Source organism: Carlito syrichta, unplaced genomic scaffold, assembly GCF_000164805.1.
Source record: "Carlito syrichta isolate Samal-C Ts95f unplaced genomic scaffold, Tarsius_syrichta-2.0.1 Scaffold302431, whole genome shotgun sequence".
Lineage (NCBI taxonomy): Eukaryota > Metazoa > Chordata > Mammalia > Primates > Tarsiidae > Carlito > Carlito syrichta.
In genome coordinates, this window is record NW_007246527.1 from 677,429 (window position 1) to 694,965 (window position 17,537).

General features: G+C 34.6%; 1 protein-coding gene across 1 annotated transcript in view; it reads left to right on the forward strand.

The window, feature by feature from the left end:
* Positions 1–6: 6 nt before the first annotated feature.
* The window catches only part of YTHDC2 (YTH domain containing 2), a 68,869-nt gene continuing 51,338 nt past the window's right edge, over positions 7–17,537 (forward strand). The window contains exons 1-5 of the mRNA XM_021711653.1: positions 7–50; positions 1,234–1,324; positions 9,776–9,972; positions 11,706–11,905; positions 16,597–16,763. Of these exons, the coding sequence (XP_021567328.1) occupies positions 1,236–1,324; positions 9,776–9,972; positions 11,706–11,905; positions 16,597–16,763 (653 nt within the window). The 5' untranslated portion in view covers positions 7–50; positions 1,234–1,235. The remainder of the gene's footprint in view (positions 51–1,233; positions 1,325–9,775; positions 9,973–11,705; positions 11,906–16,596; positions 16,764–17,537) is intronic.

Consider the following 17,537-nt stretch of genomic DNA (forward strand, 5'->3'; position numbering starts at 1 on the left):
GATCGCAGTCAATATCGCTCTGGAGCGCTTCCGATACGGGGACCAGAGAGGTGAGGTTCCTGACAGGGATCCCGCCGGCTGGCGCTCCCCGTGCGCCCCCCACACCCTGACCTGCCGAGTGAAGGTGCTGCCTCGGAAGGGCGAGGGGAGACGTGGGGCGCCCGCCGGGGCGTTCCTCAGACGTGGGACCCGCGCCTGGGATGAGAAGATTCGCAGATGCCCCGCGGATCCGCGGGGTTACGGGTCCCTCGCCTGGTTCAGGGGTGAAAGGTCAGGTTGCGCCCAAGGGGGACGTTTTTCATTTCCCGGGTCTCCCAGCTGCCTTGGGTGGCTAAGCCACCGCTTGGTAGGTATCGGTCAACTCCCACCCCTAAAAAAAACTTTCCAAGAGGGAGTGTGACTTCAAGGAAGCACGTTCAGGTTTGAAAATAGAGAAGCAGAAGGAACTCCAACGATAAGCAGACGTACCGGCAAGGCTTAATGCTTTGTTTAAATCCTAGAAGTATCACGCTAAACACTTCAAATCAAACCTCTTTTGGCATTCTTAGCGTCTTTCACACCACTGGGGGTGAGAAAGCTGCTTGTCGTGGGTAACGTAATGAGTGCTGATTTTGACCTGGCATACTTAGGGACCTCTCACTCTGGAAGCTTACAGTCCTAAATGGGGAACGCCCTGGGCAGGGTGATGCCGAGCTTACATTAAATGAAGGTAAAGCCTCAGCAATACGTAACAACAAATCCGGCTGAAATAATGAAATATGTATTCAGTACAGTTTTAAAAGCAATTATGAATTTCATGTTGAGAGTTCGTAATGCATGAGCATACTTCATCATTGAAGGTAATTAACTTTGTGTTAATAAGCAAGTAAGGACCAAGTTAAATATGTTCTTCCGTCGTCATACCAACTCAAGATTCTAGCACAAGTAAGAGAAGACGTCTTTGGTGAATGTCAGAGTCCTTTATCACATTTAGCTTATATACATAGCTGTCTTTTTTTTAATATCAAAATTTTGGTACACATTTAGTAGCTATTGAATTAATAAAATATATTAATATCAACCTTTACATAAAATAGAATATGAAATATAAAATATAAGATTAACTTTTCACAGAATATATAATTTATGTATGTTTTTCCGAGTTTTCGTATTTTATATCTGTGTGTATTACTTGAAAGAAAATTGCTCCTCTACAAATGGTACTACTTTTTTGTTTGTTTTTTTTCTATATAGAAATGGAATTTCCTTCTTCTTTGACCAGTACCGAAAGAGCCTTCATTCATCGATTGAGTCAATCTCTTGGTTTGGTCTCTAAAAGTAAAGGGTAAGCTGATAGCTTTTTTTATTTAAAAAAAAAAAAAAAAAAAAAAAGATTACTTACCGAAAAAGGGATAAATGTTTCTGACTACATTTAAACAGTTATTACTGTTTTAGATTTACATTCTTAATTATCTTGTGTGTAGATAAATTGATTGTAGATACAAATTAGACTGATAAAAGATAGATTAACAAGAGAAAACTAACACGTTTTTTAAAACCTATATTATTCATACACGGGGAAAACTTGATGAGTAACTAAACTTGAGCTTATGTAGCATCTTAATAAAGAACATACATTTGTAAAAAAGTGACAAGACAAAGAAGGAGGACTTTGAACTTATAGGTGCAGCAAATTGTGGGAAGGTATTAATAAATAAATATATGGGGACACTAATGGAAGATATGGGTTGTTTTGGCAACGTTGGTTATGTACTTTCCTCTGATGCCATCTCTGGGTTGATAAGAGTCTAGAGTGGTCTCCATGATTATGAATAGTCCTACCCTTCCAGATAAAGAGGGGGAGAGCAGAGAGTTTTTTTTGTGTCTGCTTTTTCTCAGTTGCCTTCAGCTCAAAATAATCCTTGTGCTAAAATGACATATTAATATTTTGGGGTGGTGTACTCTGAACTTCAAAGGTAAAATTCTAAGGTGTAAGAAAAAGATAGTTAAGTTGGGAGTTGATTGCTTGAGAAAAATATTTTTGTTTTTGATAGAAACTAAATTTCTCTTTTTTGAAGAATGCATATACAAAAGTAAGTACAGTTAAAGAACTTATCTGTTTTTACTGTTAGTGTACTGCAACAAGCTATAAAACACATGTTTATTGTTTCCTTTCCTATCAAGTTAGGAATTTGGCGATTAGAAATTACTTTAAAAAGTGGTGGAAATAGTTTTTTTTTTGAGGGTCACTGGTCTGTAATGGGAACAAGTCATTTGAACCATCAAATTGAAAAACTAAAATTCCAAGGAGCTGTTTCACTTTGGGAATAAGGATGGTGGGATCATTATAAAGTAAGATTTCTTAATATTGGTGCTGTTGACATTTTGGGTTGGATAATTCTTTATTCTGTTTTGTGTATTATAGGACATTTAGCAGTATACCCTAGTCTTTACCTACTGCGTATCACTAATACTCCCAACCCCAGCTGTGACAGCCATAAGTGCCTCTGGAAGTTGCCAAATGCTTCCTGGGTAGCAAAAAGGTCCAGGTTGAGAGCCACTGATGTAGGGAAAAAAAAGACAAAATTTCAGCTTATCTATTTTTAGATTGGAAGAGGGAAAACACAACTTTATTAAGCAAATATATTAATAAACAAATATTAGGAAGGTCTTAAGATGGAAGTAGCTTAATATAGGAACATCTTGCGTATGAATACTCACTACAGTAATATATTACTGACTGAGACAGGGAAGTTAGCTTAGGGGAATATACATTTTAATATCACTAAGGCCAGTGCTGGAACAGTGGTCAGATTCCTGAGCACACCTGTATTACATAGTTCACTAGGTAGGTAAAATACTGCACTTGAAAATAAAAATATAACACAGAGCCACAATACTTTATCCAGAAACACCTGGGCCAGATATATTTGAGATTAAGATTTTTCAGAGTGTCAGAAGGTATTAGGGTATATTTGCAATATGTTATGTAATACCCCTATTAAGTTATGAACATCACCATTAGTCACATTAATATTTTTGCTGGAAAGTGTATGAATATTCACACCAAGATAAACACTTCTGATGGCTTCATGTTAATTTAATTAGATTTTGCTGCCTAGTGAGGTTGCTGCAAACTTAGAAAAAAAAGTTTCCAATATTCAGTGCTGTTTGTTTTTGTCCTACACTGGAAAATACCTGATATAAAAGTACTGTTATGTAGCTACATAATTTTTTTTATTTTTATTTTTACTTTAAAGATGGGTACAATTCAGGGTTAGGTATACAAATAGTCATTAGACAAATAAAGTTTGGTCCTCACTTTAGTCCCCACACTTCACCTGGTTTGAAATCAGATATCCTTATTGATGAAGTGTCCCCTCCCCCAGCCCCCTCCCCCAGGGCAGTTTCGTACTACTGCCAATCCCTTTCTTATGCTACATGAACTAAATGGGTCTTAAATTCTAAGCAGCTCTACCTGTGCTTCTCTTCAGTAGCTTAGTCATCTAAGGAATGATCCAGAATGTAAAGAAGTTACTGGAACAAAAAAGGGGTTGAGGAAACAATGACGAGCCAGAGGGAGAGAGAGGAAAACAAAGGGATGCTAAAGGAAGCGAGGCCTATTTATCCAGTCCCTGCTACATAGAACCAAATATTCTTCTTATGAAGTATCCCAGCTCCTTCCTGCCCCTTTTCATCTTTGAGCACACTTTGTACTGTGTTTATTTAGTGACCCTTGTAATTTCCAAAAGCTTTTTTTCCTTTTCACAAAAAGAACTAAATCACTTTGAATGTACTTTTCAAATTCATTCTTTTCATTTGTATAAGAATTTATACTTATATTTCACAGACTTTTCTGTTCTCCTTTTGGCAAAGATTAAAAAAATTAAAAAAAAAACCTCCTAGCATTAACTTAATTGACTTAGCAAGTTTGTGTGTGTGTGTGTGGGTGTGTGGGTGTGCACGCATGCACACGCATGTGTGCCTGGTATTATAGTTCCTTAGTACACATTTAAGAAGCCACTTGGTGTGGAATAAAGGGCAGAAAGCCTAGATGCTGTTTAGTCCCTCAGTCTCCAGCTTTGTTTACATCTCTTCACTTTGAAAACCTGTTTTCTTACATGTAAAGTATAAAGGGGTTAATCTGTTTGCTTGGGTTAAAATTCTGTAGTTCATTTTGGTTTTTTTGTAAGATTTTAAAAAACAGATTCCAGACTTTTTGTGATAATTTACAATTTTTTTCTGGTCAGTTTTTCTTTTTTGATGTTATAATTTCTTTAAAAATGAAACCATTTGTGATGGATTTTGTTTTTCATCTTCTTCTAAAAGTTGTATTTACTTCTATTTTGATTATTTTTTATAATTGTTTCTCTTTTTGAGAGAACATTTTTCTTGGAGTGATAGCCCTATTTTGTGATCTTTAGTATATCCTAATGTTGTCTTTGAAATTTTGGTGAGGTTTCACATACCAAACATTTCACATCATTATAGTTTACTTTTTCCCTTAACTGAGGTCACTGTGTGTTGGTCCTAAGAGTACACTTTCCTTAGTCTTTGGCTTGTTCACAGTGAAAACAAAATCCCCAGCCAGGTGTGGTAGCACGTGCCTGTACTGGCTATTTGGAAGGCTGAGGCGGAAGGATTGCTGGAGCCCAGCAGGTTGACATTGGGGTGGCTGTGAGTGTGCCACTGCACTCCAGCCTGAGCGACGGAGTGAGACTCCAAGTCAAAAAAGAAAAGAAAACAAAATCCCTTTCTTATTTTTTTTAGCCCAAGTTAGACAAAATGGAAGTTATAGAATGAACTTTGATAAAAATTGGGAATGAAAAAATACAGAGTATATGAAAGTAGGTTTTTCTTTTTTTTTAAATTAGAGAATATAGTTTATTTAAAAGTAGAGAAAGAGAGAGAGAAAGAGGAGATTCACCTCTCCAAGTTACGGAAGGGGGGTCAAAGTTTAAGAAAACATGGCCTGGCCATAGCTCAAAAGCACATGGCCCATACCTTAGCAAGGCAATGGCCCGAAAGTAGTTTTCCAAGTACAAGTTTCTTATTCCGTGACTACTTAGGTCACTGCTTAATAGGTACCAAATTATTCTATTCACCCTGACCAGAAGGCACCAACCTACAAGGAAACTTGTCAGATTTAGGTTTCTGCCTCTCTTGCCTCCTGTCTTGGAAGATTGCATTTCATATTCTCCCTCTTTTCCTTCAGCTAAAATAGGAAAGGCAGTTTTAAGGTAATGAATTCTTAGTGAATTTTTGGACATCCTGGAAAAAGAAATTGCCTGTGTCCAATAACAAAGCTAAGCTAATTTTTTTTTTTAAGTGGCTAAAACAACATGAGTTTATTGTTTTACAGTTCTGGAGGTCAGAAGTCCAACAATATAGGTCCCATGGGCTAAAATTAAGGTTGGCAGGGCTGTGTTCCTTCTGGAGGCAAGAGCTAACATTTATTAAGTGCTATTTTGTGTGTGTTAGGTGCTTTAATGGATTATCATTTAATTCTAACAACAGTTTTATAAGGTTGATTCTGTTACTAATATCTGGTACCTGTATAACAGATGAGGCAATTAAGCCTAGAGATGTTAAGTGATTTTCCCAAGATCACACAGCTAGCAAGTGACAGAATCAGTATTTGAACACAGTTGACGTTTAACTAATTATTTTTTGATATTCACAGTTCATAGCAGTGTACTAAGTGCTGTGAGAAATTAGATCAGAAATATTAGATGCCTCACCTCCAAGTTACTTATGGTTCTTTAAGAGCAGAAAAAGAAACTTACTATAGACATAGTGACTGTGACATGAAAGCTACTGTGCTCAATTTAGTGATAACACAAAGTTAACTAATTGGCTTATCAGTTTTTAGGTAATCATAAGAATATAGATTAATATGATGCAAACTTTAATAAATGTGTGTTTCTATAATACATTATTGGGGAGAAGATGGTTTGGAGCTAGATCTTTGCATCTGTTTGCCCAATAGAAGTATAAATTAAGAAGATATGAAATTAAGTTTTTAGTCAGCGTCAAGTGAATGTCTGTTACTTTTAAGAGACATTAGCTCCCTGTTGGTTATGAGCTTTTTAAGTAGTCATTTCAGATTTTGGTTCTTTAGCTGATCTTTTAACTGTTCTCAGATTTGGCAAGTAAAAAATATTGAGGCAGATGGTTATATTTGAGTGAAATATTCAGTAACGCTTTGTAAATTGTTTAATTGATATTAAAATTGTATCAAAGTTGGTTATATCATCATTTTTTTCTTTTAAAAAGAAGCCATTTAATAGTAAATGCCAGAACTTCATTGTAGCATGCATTGGTTACTTTAATTCTTTGAAAGTTAGAAGTTATTCTTTTATTTTTTTTGAGTCAGCCTCATTCTGTCGCCCAGCCAGAGTGCAGTGGCGGGATCATGGTTCACTGTAGCCTTGACCTGCTGGGCCTAAGTGATCCTTCTCCTTCAGCCTTCCAAGTAGCCAGAACTACAGGTGCATGCCACCACTCTTTTTTTTTTTTTTTGAGTTGGAGCCTCACTCTGTCACCCAGACTGGAGTGCAGTGGCCGCTCCCAGCCACCGCAGCCTCGACCTGCTGGACTCTGGCGATCCTTCCGCCTCAGCCTTCCAAGTAGCTGGAACTACAGGCGCGTGCTACCATGCCCGGCTAATTTTTGATTTATTGTAGAGATGAGGACTCACCAAGTTGCCCAGGTGGGTCTCGAACCCACGGGCTCAGGCAATCCACTCACCTCAGCCTCCCAAAGGCATGGGATTACAGGCTGAGCCACCGAGCCCGGCTTCACCCTCTTGGCTAATTTTTTTTTTTTTTAATTTAATGTGGAGAGGAGGACTCACCAAGTTGCCCAGGCTGGTCTCCAACCCCTGGGCTTAGGCAGTCTTCCTGCCTTTGCCTCCCAAAGTGCTGGTATTACCGGCATGAACCACTGTGCCTAGCTAAAGTTATTATATTTTTATATGTAATTTTATTATATTTACTTTTATACTTAAAAATTGCACATGGGGTTTGTATTTTATTAAAATATTATTGTGAATTTCACTTAGCTAGCATCTCTTCCACATGTGCAGCTAGCTTTTAGTTAATTTTTGCTTTGCAAAGGGAATTCTTAAGTTTTTTTATCAAAGCATAGTTTCAGTTACCTTGGAATAAAAGCATGATGAGGAGATTAGTGTGCTAGTATACATAGTATTACAAATCTCTACTATATTGAGTGTTTCCATCCACACAACGAGTTGAATATTTTACCAAAAACTTTATTAATCCTGGTATGATATATAACTCACTTTGGGCTGAATGTGGTAGGAATGAGCAGTAGTAGCCACAAGTAGAATCTTTTACTAAAACATAAAAACTATCAAGTTAATGTTATTGTTCTGTCCTTCCATCCATGTTCAAACGGATTCAGCAAATTTTAAATGGTAATGGCTAGATACTCCCACCTGCTTATTTTATGTTATTTTTATACATAAATGCTATATTAGACAACCTATGTTAGCAAGGTTTCAATCTGACCCATTATTTTAGTTGTGAGCTTGTTGAAGAAAGAGTATATTTTATTCAGCTTTGTAATCCTAGCTTCTACCGTATAGTGCCTGGCATATAGTAGGTTTCAGTTAATATATGATGAATGGTTGAATGAATGAATAAAAAAGTTAAAGATGAGATATAGCAAAACCTTTCTGAGATAATTTTTTAGAAAATTAAAGCATCTTGGAGTTCTTAAAAATGAATTGTGTATGTTGTTTTTAGTTAACCAGTATACAGTGTTAGAGAAGTAAAATGATTTATTTTTGATTGTTTAACTAGTTGGAAGATTATTATTGGCTTAACACTAGCCTCCTGACTTTTGCTCTGGTGCTCGTTTCAGTGTGTTACCTGCATTTTGTCATTAAAATTCTATGAAGTGAACTACATAGAAGGGGATGAATGATTGCGTCTATAATGACTGTTGTGGAGTTTCAGAAAGGTCCATGGGAAAAGAACCTACTACAGAGAACATATCTAGTATTCAATAATTTTGATTTATCATGGAAATAACTAAAATTTCTGGATCAGGTTAAATTTTAACTATTTCATCTGTATAACATCATTTTAAGCATTACTAATTACTTGTTAAGAAGTAGATGATGGCATAGAAAGCTTATGATTCACTGAAACGTTCAGTAAGGAGTTTCCAGAAATTAAAAATCTTGATAAATTGAAAGCCTTACTTAGAAGACTCGTATGCTAAAACTATATAGGTTAATCACCAGTTTAATGCCATTCTTATGGTGAAGATATTATTGACAAAATTTACATCTATTGTAAGTTTAGGATAATTATAAAATTATGCATGCAATTTTTGTGGTATTTGTGACTGTGCTGCTCATTTCTATAGTGTGATAGTGACATTAACAAGTGGTCAAACATTTTATGAAATATTTTGAATATTGTTTAAAATTTAAAAAATTATATTTTTTCTGAATATAACTATAATAACAGTTTCAGTTTATTCAGATTCTACTCTGGCAGCTACTGCACTTTACATGTGTTATCTTACTTAGTAATATGAATAATCCTTTGAGGTAGGTATTATTATTGTCTTAGACTCAGAGCCATTAAATATTGCTTATGGTCCCATAGCTAGTAAGTGGTGGCAGTGGAATTCAGACCCAAGTCTGTTAGCCTTTGGAGCCTGAGCTCTTTTTTTTTTTTTTTTGAGTTGGGGTCTCACTCTGTTGCCCAGGCTGGAATGCAGTGGCATACTCACAGCCACACCAGCGTTGACCTGCTGGGCTCCAGCAATCCTTCTGCCTCAGCCTTCCAAGTAGCCACAACTATAGGTACGTGCTACCATGCCTGGCTAATTTTTTGATTTCTATTGTAGAGACGAGGTCTCGCCAAGTTGCCTGGGCTGGTTTCGAACCTGTGGGCTCAGGCAGTCCACTTGCTTCAGCCTCCCAAAGTGCTGGGATTACAGGCTGAGCCACTGAACCCAGCCGAATCTGAGCTCTTCTTAACCAGTACTATACTGCTAGAGTATAGGCATGTATTCTTAGATCATTTAAAAAACATTTGGGAACTTCCTATGTATATAATGATTTATGTAGTATTTCTGGATCACAAAAGTCATGAAAAATATTCTCAGTCCTGAGCCAACTGAAGAAACAAATATATCTACAGCAAATAAGGTGAATAGTTATAAATCATCATTACCTTATAATTGAAGGGTAGAAGTATTGAAAAATTTTTCATTAAAAAAATGTGTCTGTGAAAATAGTTATCAGTAATGCTGATTTATGCTTTTTTGGTTCAGCCACTAAACTTGGCTCCCTTAACAGGTTTTCATGGGAGTGTGACATTACCAACATATGGTGGAAACATTCAGTGGGACATATTAGTCTGAATGGTGAACCATACTTTTTCATTATTATTTTTAGCTTCTATTGTTCAGATTATTTCTTTCCCTCTGTATGCTTCCCAGCATATATTGACTGGTGATGTTTCATCTACCATGAAGTCTGCTAAAGACAAACTTTAATACTTACGGGGTCAGTAAGCCTTTTTAGCTGATGTTAAATTGGATTTGTAATACTTTGAAGTTTTAATTGAAAATAGTCTTATGGCCACCTTAGCCCAAGCCTCTCTATTGAATTTTTGGGGGCTTTTAGCATCTTATCCCAAAGTATTTTGATTTTTTTTTCAATGTTTTGCTTGAGACGTATTTCCTAAGTAGGTAAACATGTGAATAAGTTGACTATATATATAGTTAATAAATGATTTTTATTAATATTCAGAAAGGGAGCAAATAGATACCTAACTGTGAAGAAGAAAGATGGATCAGAAACAGCTCATGCAATGATGACCTGTAATTTGACTCATAATACAAAACATGCTGTTAGGAGCCTAATTCAGAGATTTCCTGTCACCAATAAAGAGCGTACTGAACTTCTGCCTAAAACAGAAAGAGGAAATGTGTTTGCAGTTGAAGCTGGTATGTATTTTATGGGGAGCTTCCTTGTTTACCCTATTATTTGATGACTGTTCTTTTTCCATTTTAGATTTATTTTTGAAAACTGAGATGAAACAAGATTTCTCAATTTGAATAGTTTGTTAGAAATGATTAAGAGTTGTGAAAATTTGGAACAAAATGCAGTATTAAGGCATGTCAGGGAGTTGAACCAAGTTTTTTTTTTTGGTGTTATAATAATAGCTACCATTTATTGAGCATTTATTATGTGGTAGACAGTATATTAAACCCTTTATATGGGGCTTTGTAGCACCCCTTGCAAGGTAAGAATTTCCCCTATTTCACAGGTGAAACTGAAGCTTTGAATAGTTAAATAATTTGTTCAAGGCCAGTATACCAGTAGATAAACTGCATAGCTGGGATTTGACTATAAGGTCTGAACTTTCCTATATTAAACTGCCATGATGCACTAATGAGTGAGATTTTGAATTGGAGCTTTAGTTCTGGTAAGAGACTGCACAGAGTCTTCAGTACTTTAAATTGCTCAAAGGTAGATAAATATTATATTTAGATTATAAAATAAAGTTGTAATTTTGCTATTTGGACAGATTACTTCCCTAGTGAGAAAACTATTTTATTGCCTGTAGTAATAAAATTTGCATTATTATAATTGTCTGTTGGAGTAGGATGACAGAATATAGAAAATAAGTAGCCTTAGACATCAAAGAACTTAAGCTTTATTTTTATTTATTTTAGGATAGATATTGTAGAAGAAAAGAACTTAAACTTTAAAGATAGGCACACAAAAATATTTTCAACTATGTGAGGATCATAAAACACTTCATGCCTATTTATTTTTACCTGTTTAGTTAAATATGAATGTTGGGTAAAATACTCCATTAGGAAATGTTTTACGCTTAGGACCTTATATTTATGCACATTATTCTACTTGATCACTTAACTTTATGTAGATAACTTTAAGCGTATATATGGTAGTTTTTTTGTAATTTTTTGTGTTGTATAATATGTAACATAAGTATAATGCATAGTTTTCTACTATAAAATTTAAATTTTTTGTAACATTATTGATAGAAACTTATACCAAGCCTAAAAATCATTTATTTATTTGAGTCAGAGCCAGGCTGGAGTGCAGTGGCATGATCACGCACATGCAGCCTCAGCTTCCTGGGCTCACATGATACTTCTGCCTCAGCCTCCCAAGTAGCTGGGACTATAGATGTGCGTCACCATGCCCAGCTAATTTTTTTGATTATTTTTAAGAGACAAGGTCTGCTATGTTGCCCAGGCTGGTCTTGAACTCCTGGCCTCAAGTGATCCTCCTGCCTCAGCCTCCCAAAGTGCTGGATTTGCAGATGTGAGCCACTATGCCTGGCCTGAAAATCGATCTTTAGATTATCAAGATTGTTTTGTTTTTAATGGTCATTGAATGATTAACTTTCATTCATTTTTAAACATTATGAACCAGAACTATGAGAGATTTTCTTTCTAATTGATACTGAAATTTGTAGCATATGTTATAAAAATAGTATGTGTAGGAGTACAGCAGTTGAGACATTGCCTGCTAACTTTATGCAGACTGAATAGATAAGAAGAAACACTTGAAATAAATCACATTAGAGATTACTTATCTCTTTTATCATGTAGTTCCAGGCTCAGCAAAAAACAACGTGTTTGTTTGTAACACTCCTTTTAAAATTTAGATCATACACTTTTTGTTCTTATATTCATTTTCAAAGAAAACCGGGAAATGAGCAAGACAAGTGGGCGACTCAACAATGGCATACCTCAGATTCCAGTGAAAAGAGGAGAATCCGAATTTGATTCTTTCAGGCAATCTTTACCAGTATTTGAGAAACAAGAAGAAATTGTTAAAATAATTAAGGAAAATAAAGTAGTTTTGATTGTAGGAGAAACTGGGTCTGGAAAGACCACACAGGTTTGTTTTCTTTTGTTGTTGTTTATAGAAGAAAAAATATATGTTATCACATATTGTAGTTTTATATCAAATTTCACCATATGTGTTTTAAAACAGAAAAAGAAAGTTCTGATTATTCTATACTGGTTATTTCAGAAATAAATTACTGTTGGCAGTACATTTTGAGATTTTATAGAAAGGAAATGCTTTAAATTTATTTATTTATTTATTTTTAAACTAGTGTGTTTGGCCTTTATTTAATTAGAGGTGAGGAAATGATATGGTATTATGGAAGGAACGTGGGCTTTGGCTATGGGTTCAAACTCCAGTTTGCTCACTAACTGTATGTGAAATTTTAGGTTCATTTTGTAACTTCTGTGAGCCAGAGCCCTATTTATAAAATGGGACTAATAATTGCTGTCTTTCAGAATGACATTAGGGATAATTCCTATAAAGTGTCTACCATATTGTGTTGCATATAGGAGCTAAAATGAAAATAATAACAGCAACAAATATTAGTATAAAGTTGACCATAGAATATAATTAATAAGATATATTTGACTTGGAAGTACCTCGTCGGGACATTTTACTCATAGGATAACAGATTAGAAGTAGTAAGTATGGCATGATATGACCTTTTCTTGTTTATATTCTTCAACTTGCAGCATTTCAGCATCAGCACAAAAATTATTTTGTTTTTTATGAGCTTTAGGTAAAATAGTTAATATATTTGTACATTTTTTTCTTTTATGAATGCATTTTGCTTTTGACAACTGCTTAAGATTTCCTATGTGTATATTGGTTAAATAATTAGTTAAATTATTAACTAATTATTGGTTAAATATTTATTTAAATAATAATTATTGGTTAAATATTAACCAATATTTAATAATTGGTTGAATATTGGTTAAGATTTTCTATGTGTATATTGGAGAGTCATTAGGTAGACCAAGGTGGTAGGAGAAGTTAACTATAAAATTTACCAGTAGCTGGGCTCGGTGGCTCAGCCTGTAATCCCGCGCCTTTGGGAGGCTGAGGTGAGTGGATTGCCTGAGCCCGCGGGTTCGAGACCCGCCTGGGCAGCGAGACCTCATCTCTACAATAAATCAAAAAATCAGCCGGGCATGGTAGCGCATGCCTGTAATTCCAGCTACTTGGAAGGCTGAGGTGGAAGGATCACCGGAGCCCAGCAGGTCGAGGCTGCGGTGGCCGGGAGCGGCCACTGCACTCCAGTCTGGGCGACAGAGTGAGACTACAACTCTAAAAAAAACAAAAAAATGTACCAGTTACTTACTTGTAGGACTTAAACTTTTTATAGAAATATAACTCTTTGACATTAAAACTTGAACCTGTAAAACTAAATAGTTAAAAAAAGATGAAATTTTAATCTGAAGACAAGGTATAAGATTTTTCTTCAGTCCTTTAAGGATTAAGTGAAAATGCCATATTGAGAATATAATAGTTAAAATTTTAATAGGTTAACTAGTTGTTGTGTAATACTCTAAAAAGAATTCATGTATTACAGTAAGACAGTGTGGAAAGAAAGTATTGAAGTTCCTGTTTCTCTAAAGCTTGGGCAAGCAATGGATACAATTTTTTTAAACCTGTATCACAAACTGATATGCAAAAAATAATGTTTTAATTTGCATTTTCTTGATTCTTAGTTGAATATCTTTTTATGTCTATTTACTTGTTTATCTTCTGTGAGTTCCTTATTTATATTCTACTTTGCTTTTAACTTAATCATTTTGAATTTATTTTTAGAGTGCTTTATATATGATGAATACATGCCTGTTGTCTGTTAAACATCTTGAAAATAACATTTCAATTTTTTGGTTTACTTTTTAGCTTTGCTTATGGTATCTGGTTTAGTAGGCTTGTGTTTTCATTTAGTCAAATCTGTCGATGTTTTTCTAGGGTTCTGGGCCATGTTAAGAAAGGTATTTCCTACCTCAAGAGTAACAAACATTTTTATGTAAATATTTTATTTATGTATTCATTTTGAGACAGAGTCTTGCCGTGTTGCTCAGGCTGGAGTGCAGTGGCTATTCACAGGGGTGATCATAGCTCACTGCAGCCTCAAACTCCTGGCCTCAAGGAACTTTCCTGCCTCAACCTCCTGGGTAGCTCAAACTATAGGCATGTGCCAATGCACCCTACTCTTCCCATAAATATTTTATTGTAATAATTTTATATTTATAGTTTAAGAAATTTATTTGAAATTTGCTTTATTGTGTGATATAAGGTAGAAATCTTACTTTTGTCATGCTAATACTTAGTTCAAATATAGCTTTTATTTAATAATCTATCCTTTCCCCCTTGATTTAAGATGAAATTTTTTTAACAGATGATACATTTTTGTAGTACTTAGGTCTATTTCTAAATATTTTTGTTATGTATTTTTTATTTCATTATCTGTTCCTGCACCAGGGTCCTGCTTTTTGCTTTTTGTAGTTTATAATATGAGCATAATATTCTTCCTTATTATCTTCTGCCTTTTCTAGTGATTGTCCTAGAGTTTGCAATAAACATTTACAACTAAGTTTACTTTCAAAATAATCATGGTTTTTCCCTCCTGTCCCTTGTATCGTTGTGCCATTCACTTAATTTATATATAAGCTTACATATGTAGGCACATAAGATATGTACATAAACATACATAATCAAATATATTGTTGCTATTTTTTTTGAACACACTGTTATGTGTTAGATCAATTAAGGATGAGAAAAATAAAAGTTTTTTAAAAAAAATATATTCATTATTCTTCAGTGCTTTTCCTTATGAAGATTCAAGTTGCTGGCCTATATTCTTTCTTTCTAAGGAGCTTTTTTTTTTGTTTTTTTTAATATTTCTCAGGTTTACTGACAACAGAATCCCTCAATTTTTGTTCTTCTGAGAAGTTTATTTCTCCTTCATTTTTGAAGGGTAATTTTGCAAGGTACAGAATTCTAGGTTGGTTGGAATATTTTTCTATTTTATTTTATTTTATTTTATTTTATTTTTTGAGTTGGAGTCTCACTCAGTCGCCCAGACTGGAGTGCAGTGGCCGCTCCCGGCCACCGCAGCCTCGACCTGCTGGGCTCCGGCGATCCTTCCGCCTCAGCCTTCCAAGTAGCTAGAACTACAGGCGCGCATTACCACGCCCGGCTAATTTTTTGATTTATTGTAGAGATGAGGTCTCGCCAAGTTGCCCAGGCGGGTCTTGAACCCTTGGGCTCAGGCAATTCACTCACTTCGGCCTCCCAAAGCGTGGGATTACAGGCTGAGCCACCGAGCCCAGGAGGAATTTTTTTCTATCAGCACTCTCTCTCTACTCTTTTCCTCCTCACGTGGTTTCTGAGGAAAAGTTGAACATAGTTATCTTTCCTCGTCTGTAGATGAGGTGTTTTTTTTCTTTTTTCCTTTCAGGCTTCTTTCAGGATTTTTTGATTTTCTATAGTTTGAAAACAATATGCTTATCTTTACTTTTTAAGTATTTCCTGTTCTTATCCATTTATGCTTCTGGATAAACGAGTCCAGTTTTAAAAAAATTTTGCTAGGGGCAAAATCATGTATGAAAAGATGGTCTTTTTAGTGTACAGCTAAATAAAAATTAAAACAATTATATTTTTCAACTATCGACTGGCAGAAATTAAAAAAATTGATGATATTGAGTATTTGTATGGGTGTTGGAAATAGCCCTTTTCTTTGTTGTTTTGTTGGTAGAAGTATAAATTATTTTGGAGAGCAATTTGGGAATTTAAAAATCTAAATTAAACATTTATACAGTCTCTCAGCATTTTTACTACTAGTGATTTACAGCATATATATCTTTGCAAAAATACTTGGAGATAGATGATCACTGCAGCATTGTTTATAACAGAGGCAACAACATCACTAACATAGCTAAAACTCACAATTATATAAATGTGTAGTCATTTGTTAAATTTTAACATTTTCATAAAATGCAATGTGTAGCTGTTAAAATGGTTAGGTAGATCTGAATGTTAGTGAAAACTGCAAATTAAAAATATTAAAGTAATAACCACATTATGTGAATAAAAGCATCTCATATACATACATATTCTGAGTTGTGTTAACACTATTTTTGAAAGATTTTATTCATAAACAACTTCATAGTTACTATTAGAGAGAAGACATAAGGCTAGTGATGGTAATGGGGGTAGGCAAGACTTTTAGTTCTGATTTTAAATCTTTCCAACATGTTTGAATTTTATTTACAGAAAAGTAACCTGCAATCCTGGGATTATAGGCTGTTTTTGTTTTCTTTGTAGTTTTTACTATTTAAAAAGTTCCACTGGAATTTTAATTTTTATTTCATTGACTTTATTGAATAATTGGGGAGAATTAACATTTTTTACAATATTGATTATCTCTATCCAGGAATGTGGCATATTTCTTTATATATTCAGGTTTTTTAAATGTTTTTCAGCAGGATTTTATAGTCTTCTTCATGTTTGCCTTAAATGTTTCTGGATAAATTTGATTTTAGATATTTTAATTTTAGTTTCTATTGTGAACAAGATCTTTTTAAATTATATTTTTTAGCTGATTAGTACCAGTTACATAAAAGTTGTTGATTTTAATATTGTTTTATATTTGGACATGTTACAGAACATTTTTAGTTCTAATGGTTTTTCAGTTGATTTACTTGGATTTTTCTGAGATTGCAGTCATGTCATCTTACAGTATTTTAAAACTTTTGTTTCAGATTCCTCAGTTCCTTTTAGATGATTGTTTTAAAAATGGTATACCCTGCCGTATATTTTGCACTCAACCAAGAAGATTAGCAGCTATTGCTGTGGCTGAAAGAGTTGCTGCAGAGAGAAGGGAAAGGATTGGTCAAACAATTGGTTATCAGATCCGATTAGAAAGCAGGTAAAGATAATCCTCACGTACCTATCAAGACTAAGTGTTTATATTCCACTAAAAATCGAGGATGTGTTAGTTGAAAAGTCAGATGATGATTTAGCTCCAAGGAAGTCTACATAAGGATGTTGAAATCATATAAATTTAGAGAGGTTTTGAATAGTAAATTGGTTGAAGAAGAATTAGGACCGTAGATAAAGATTCTATTTCAAACTTGAGTTTTATGATCAAGTGCAAGTTATTTTATCTCTTTGGAGCCTCAGTGTCCTCTTCTATAAAAGGAGGCTAGGAAAAGCATCTTGAGCACAGATTTGATGTGAAGTTTGTAGTAAACACTCCACAAATGTTAGTGACTGAATTTGTTGTTAGTAGTGTACAGGTTGAGCATCCCAAATCCAAAAATCTGAAATCTACAATGCTAAAAAATCTGAAACTTTTGAGCACCATCATGATACTCAAAGGGAATGCTCATTGGAGCATTTTGGATTTTGGATTTTCAGATTTGGGCCGTAGTATTCGAAAATCTGAAAAAAATCAGTAATCTGAAGCACTTCTTGTCCCAAGCATTTTGGACAAGGGATATTCAACCTGTAATACTAGTCATACCTTCTTGACAAATAGTACTATTTCTTTATTCTCTACAAAAGCCAGGTTTCATTTGTGGTGTACTTTTTCTCCAAGCAAAAAGTATTTTTTTTTGTTGTTGTTGTTTAAAGCTTTTTAGATTCTTTGATAAATGACATGACTTAATTAATAAAAGGGTGTTGTCAGGTAGTCGCATAA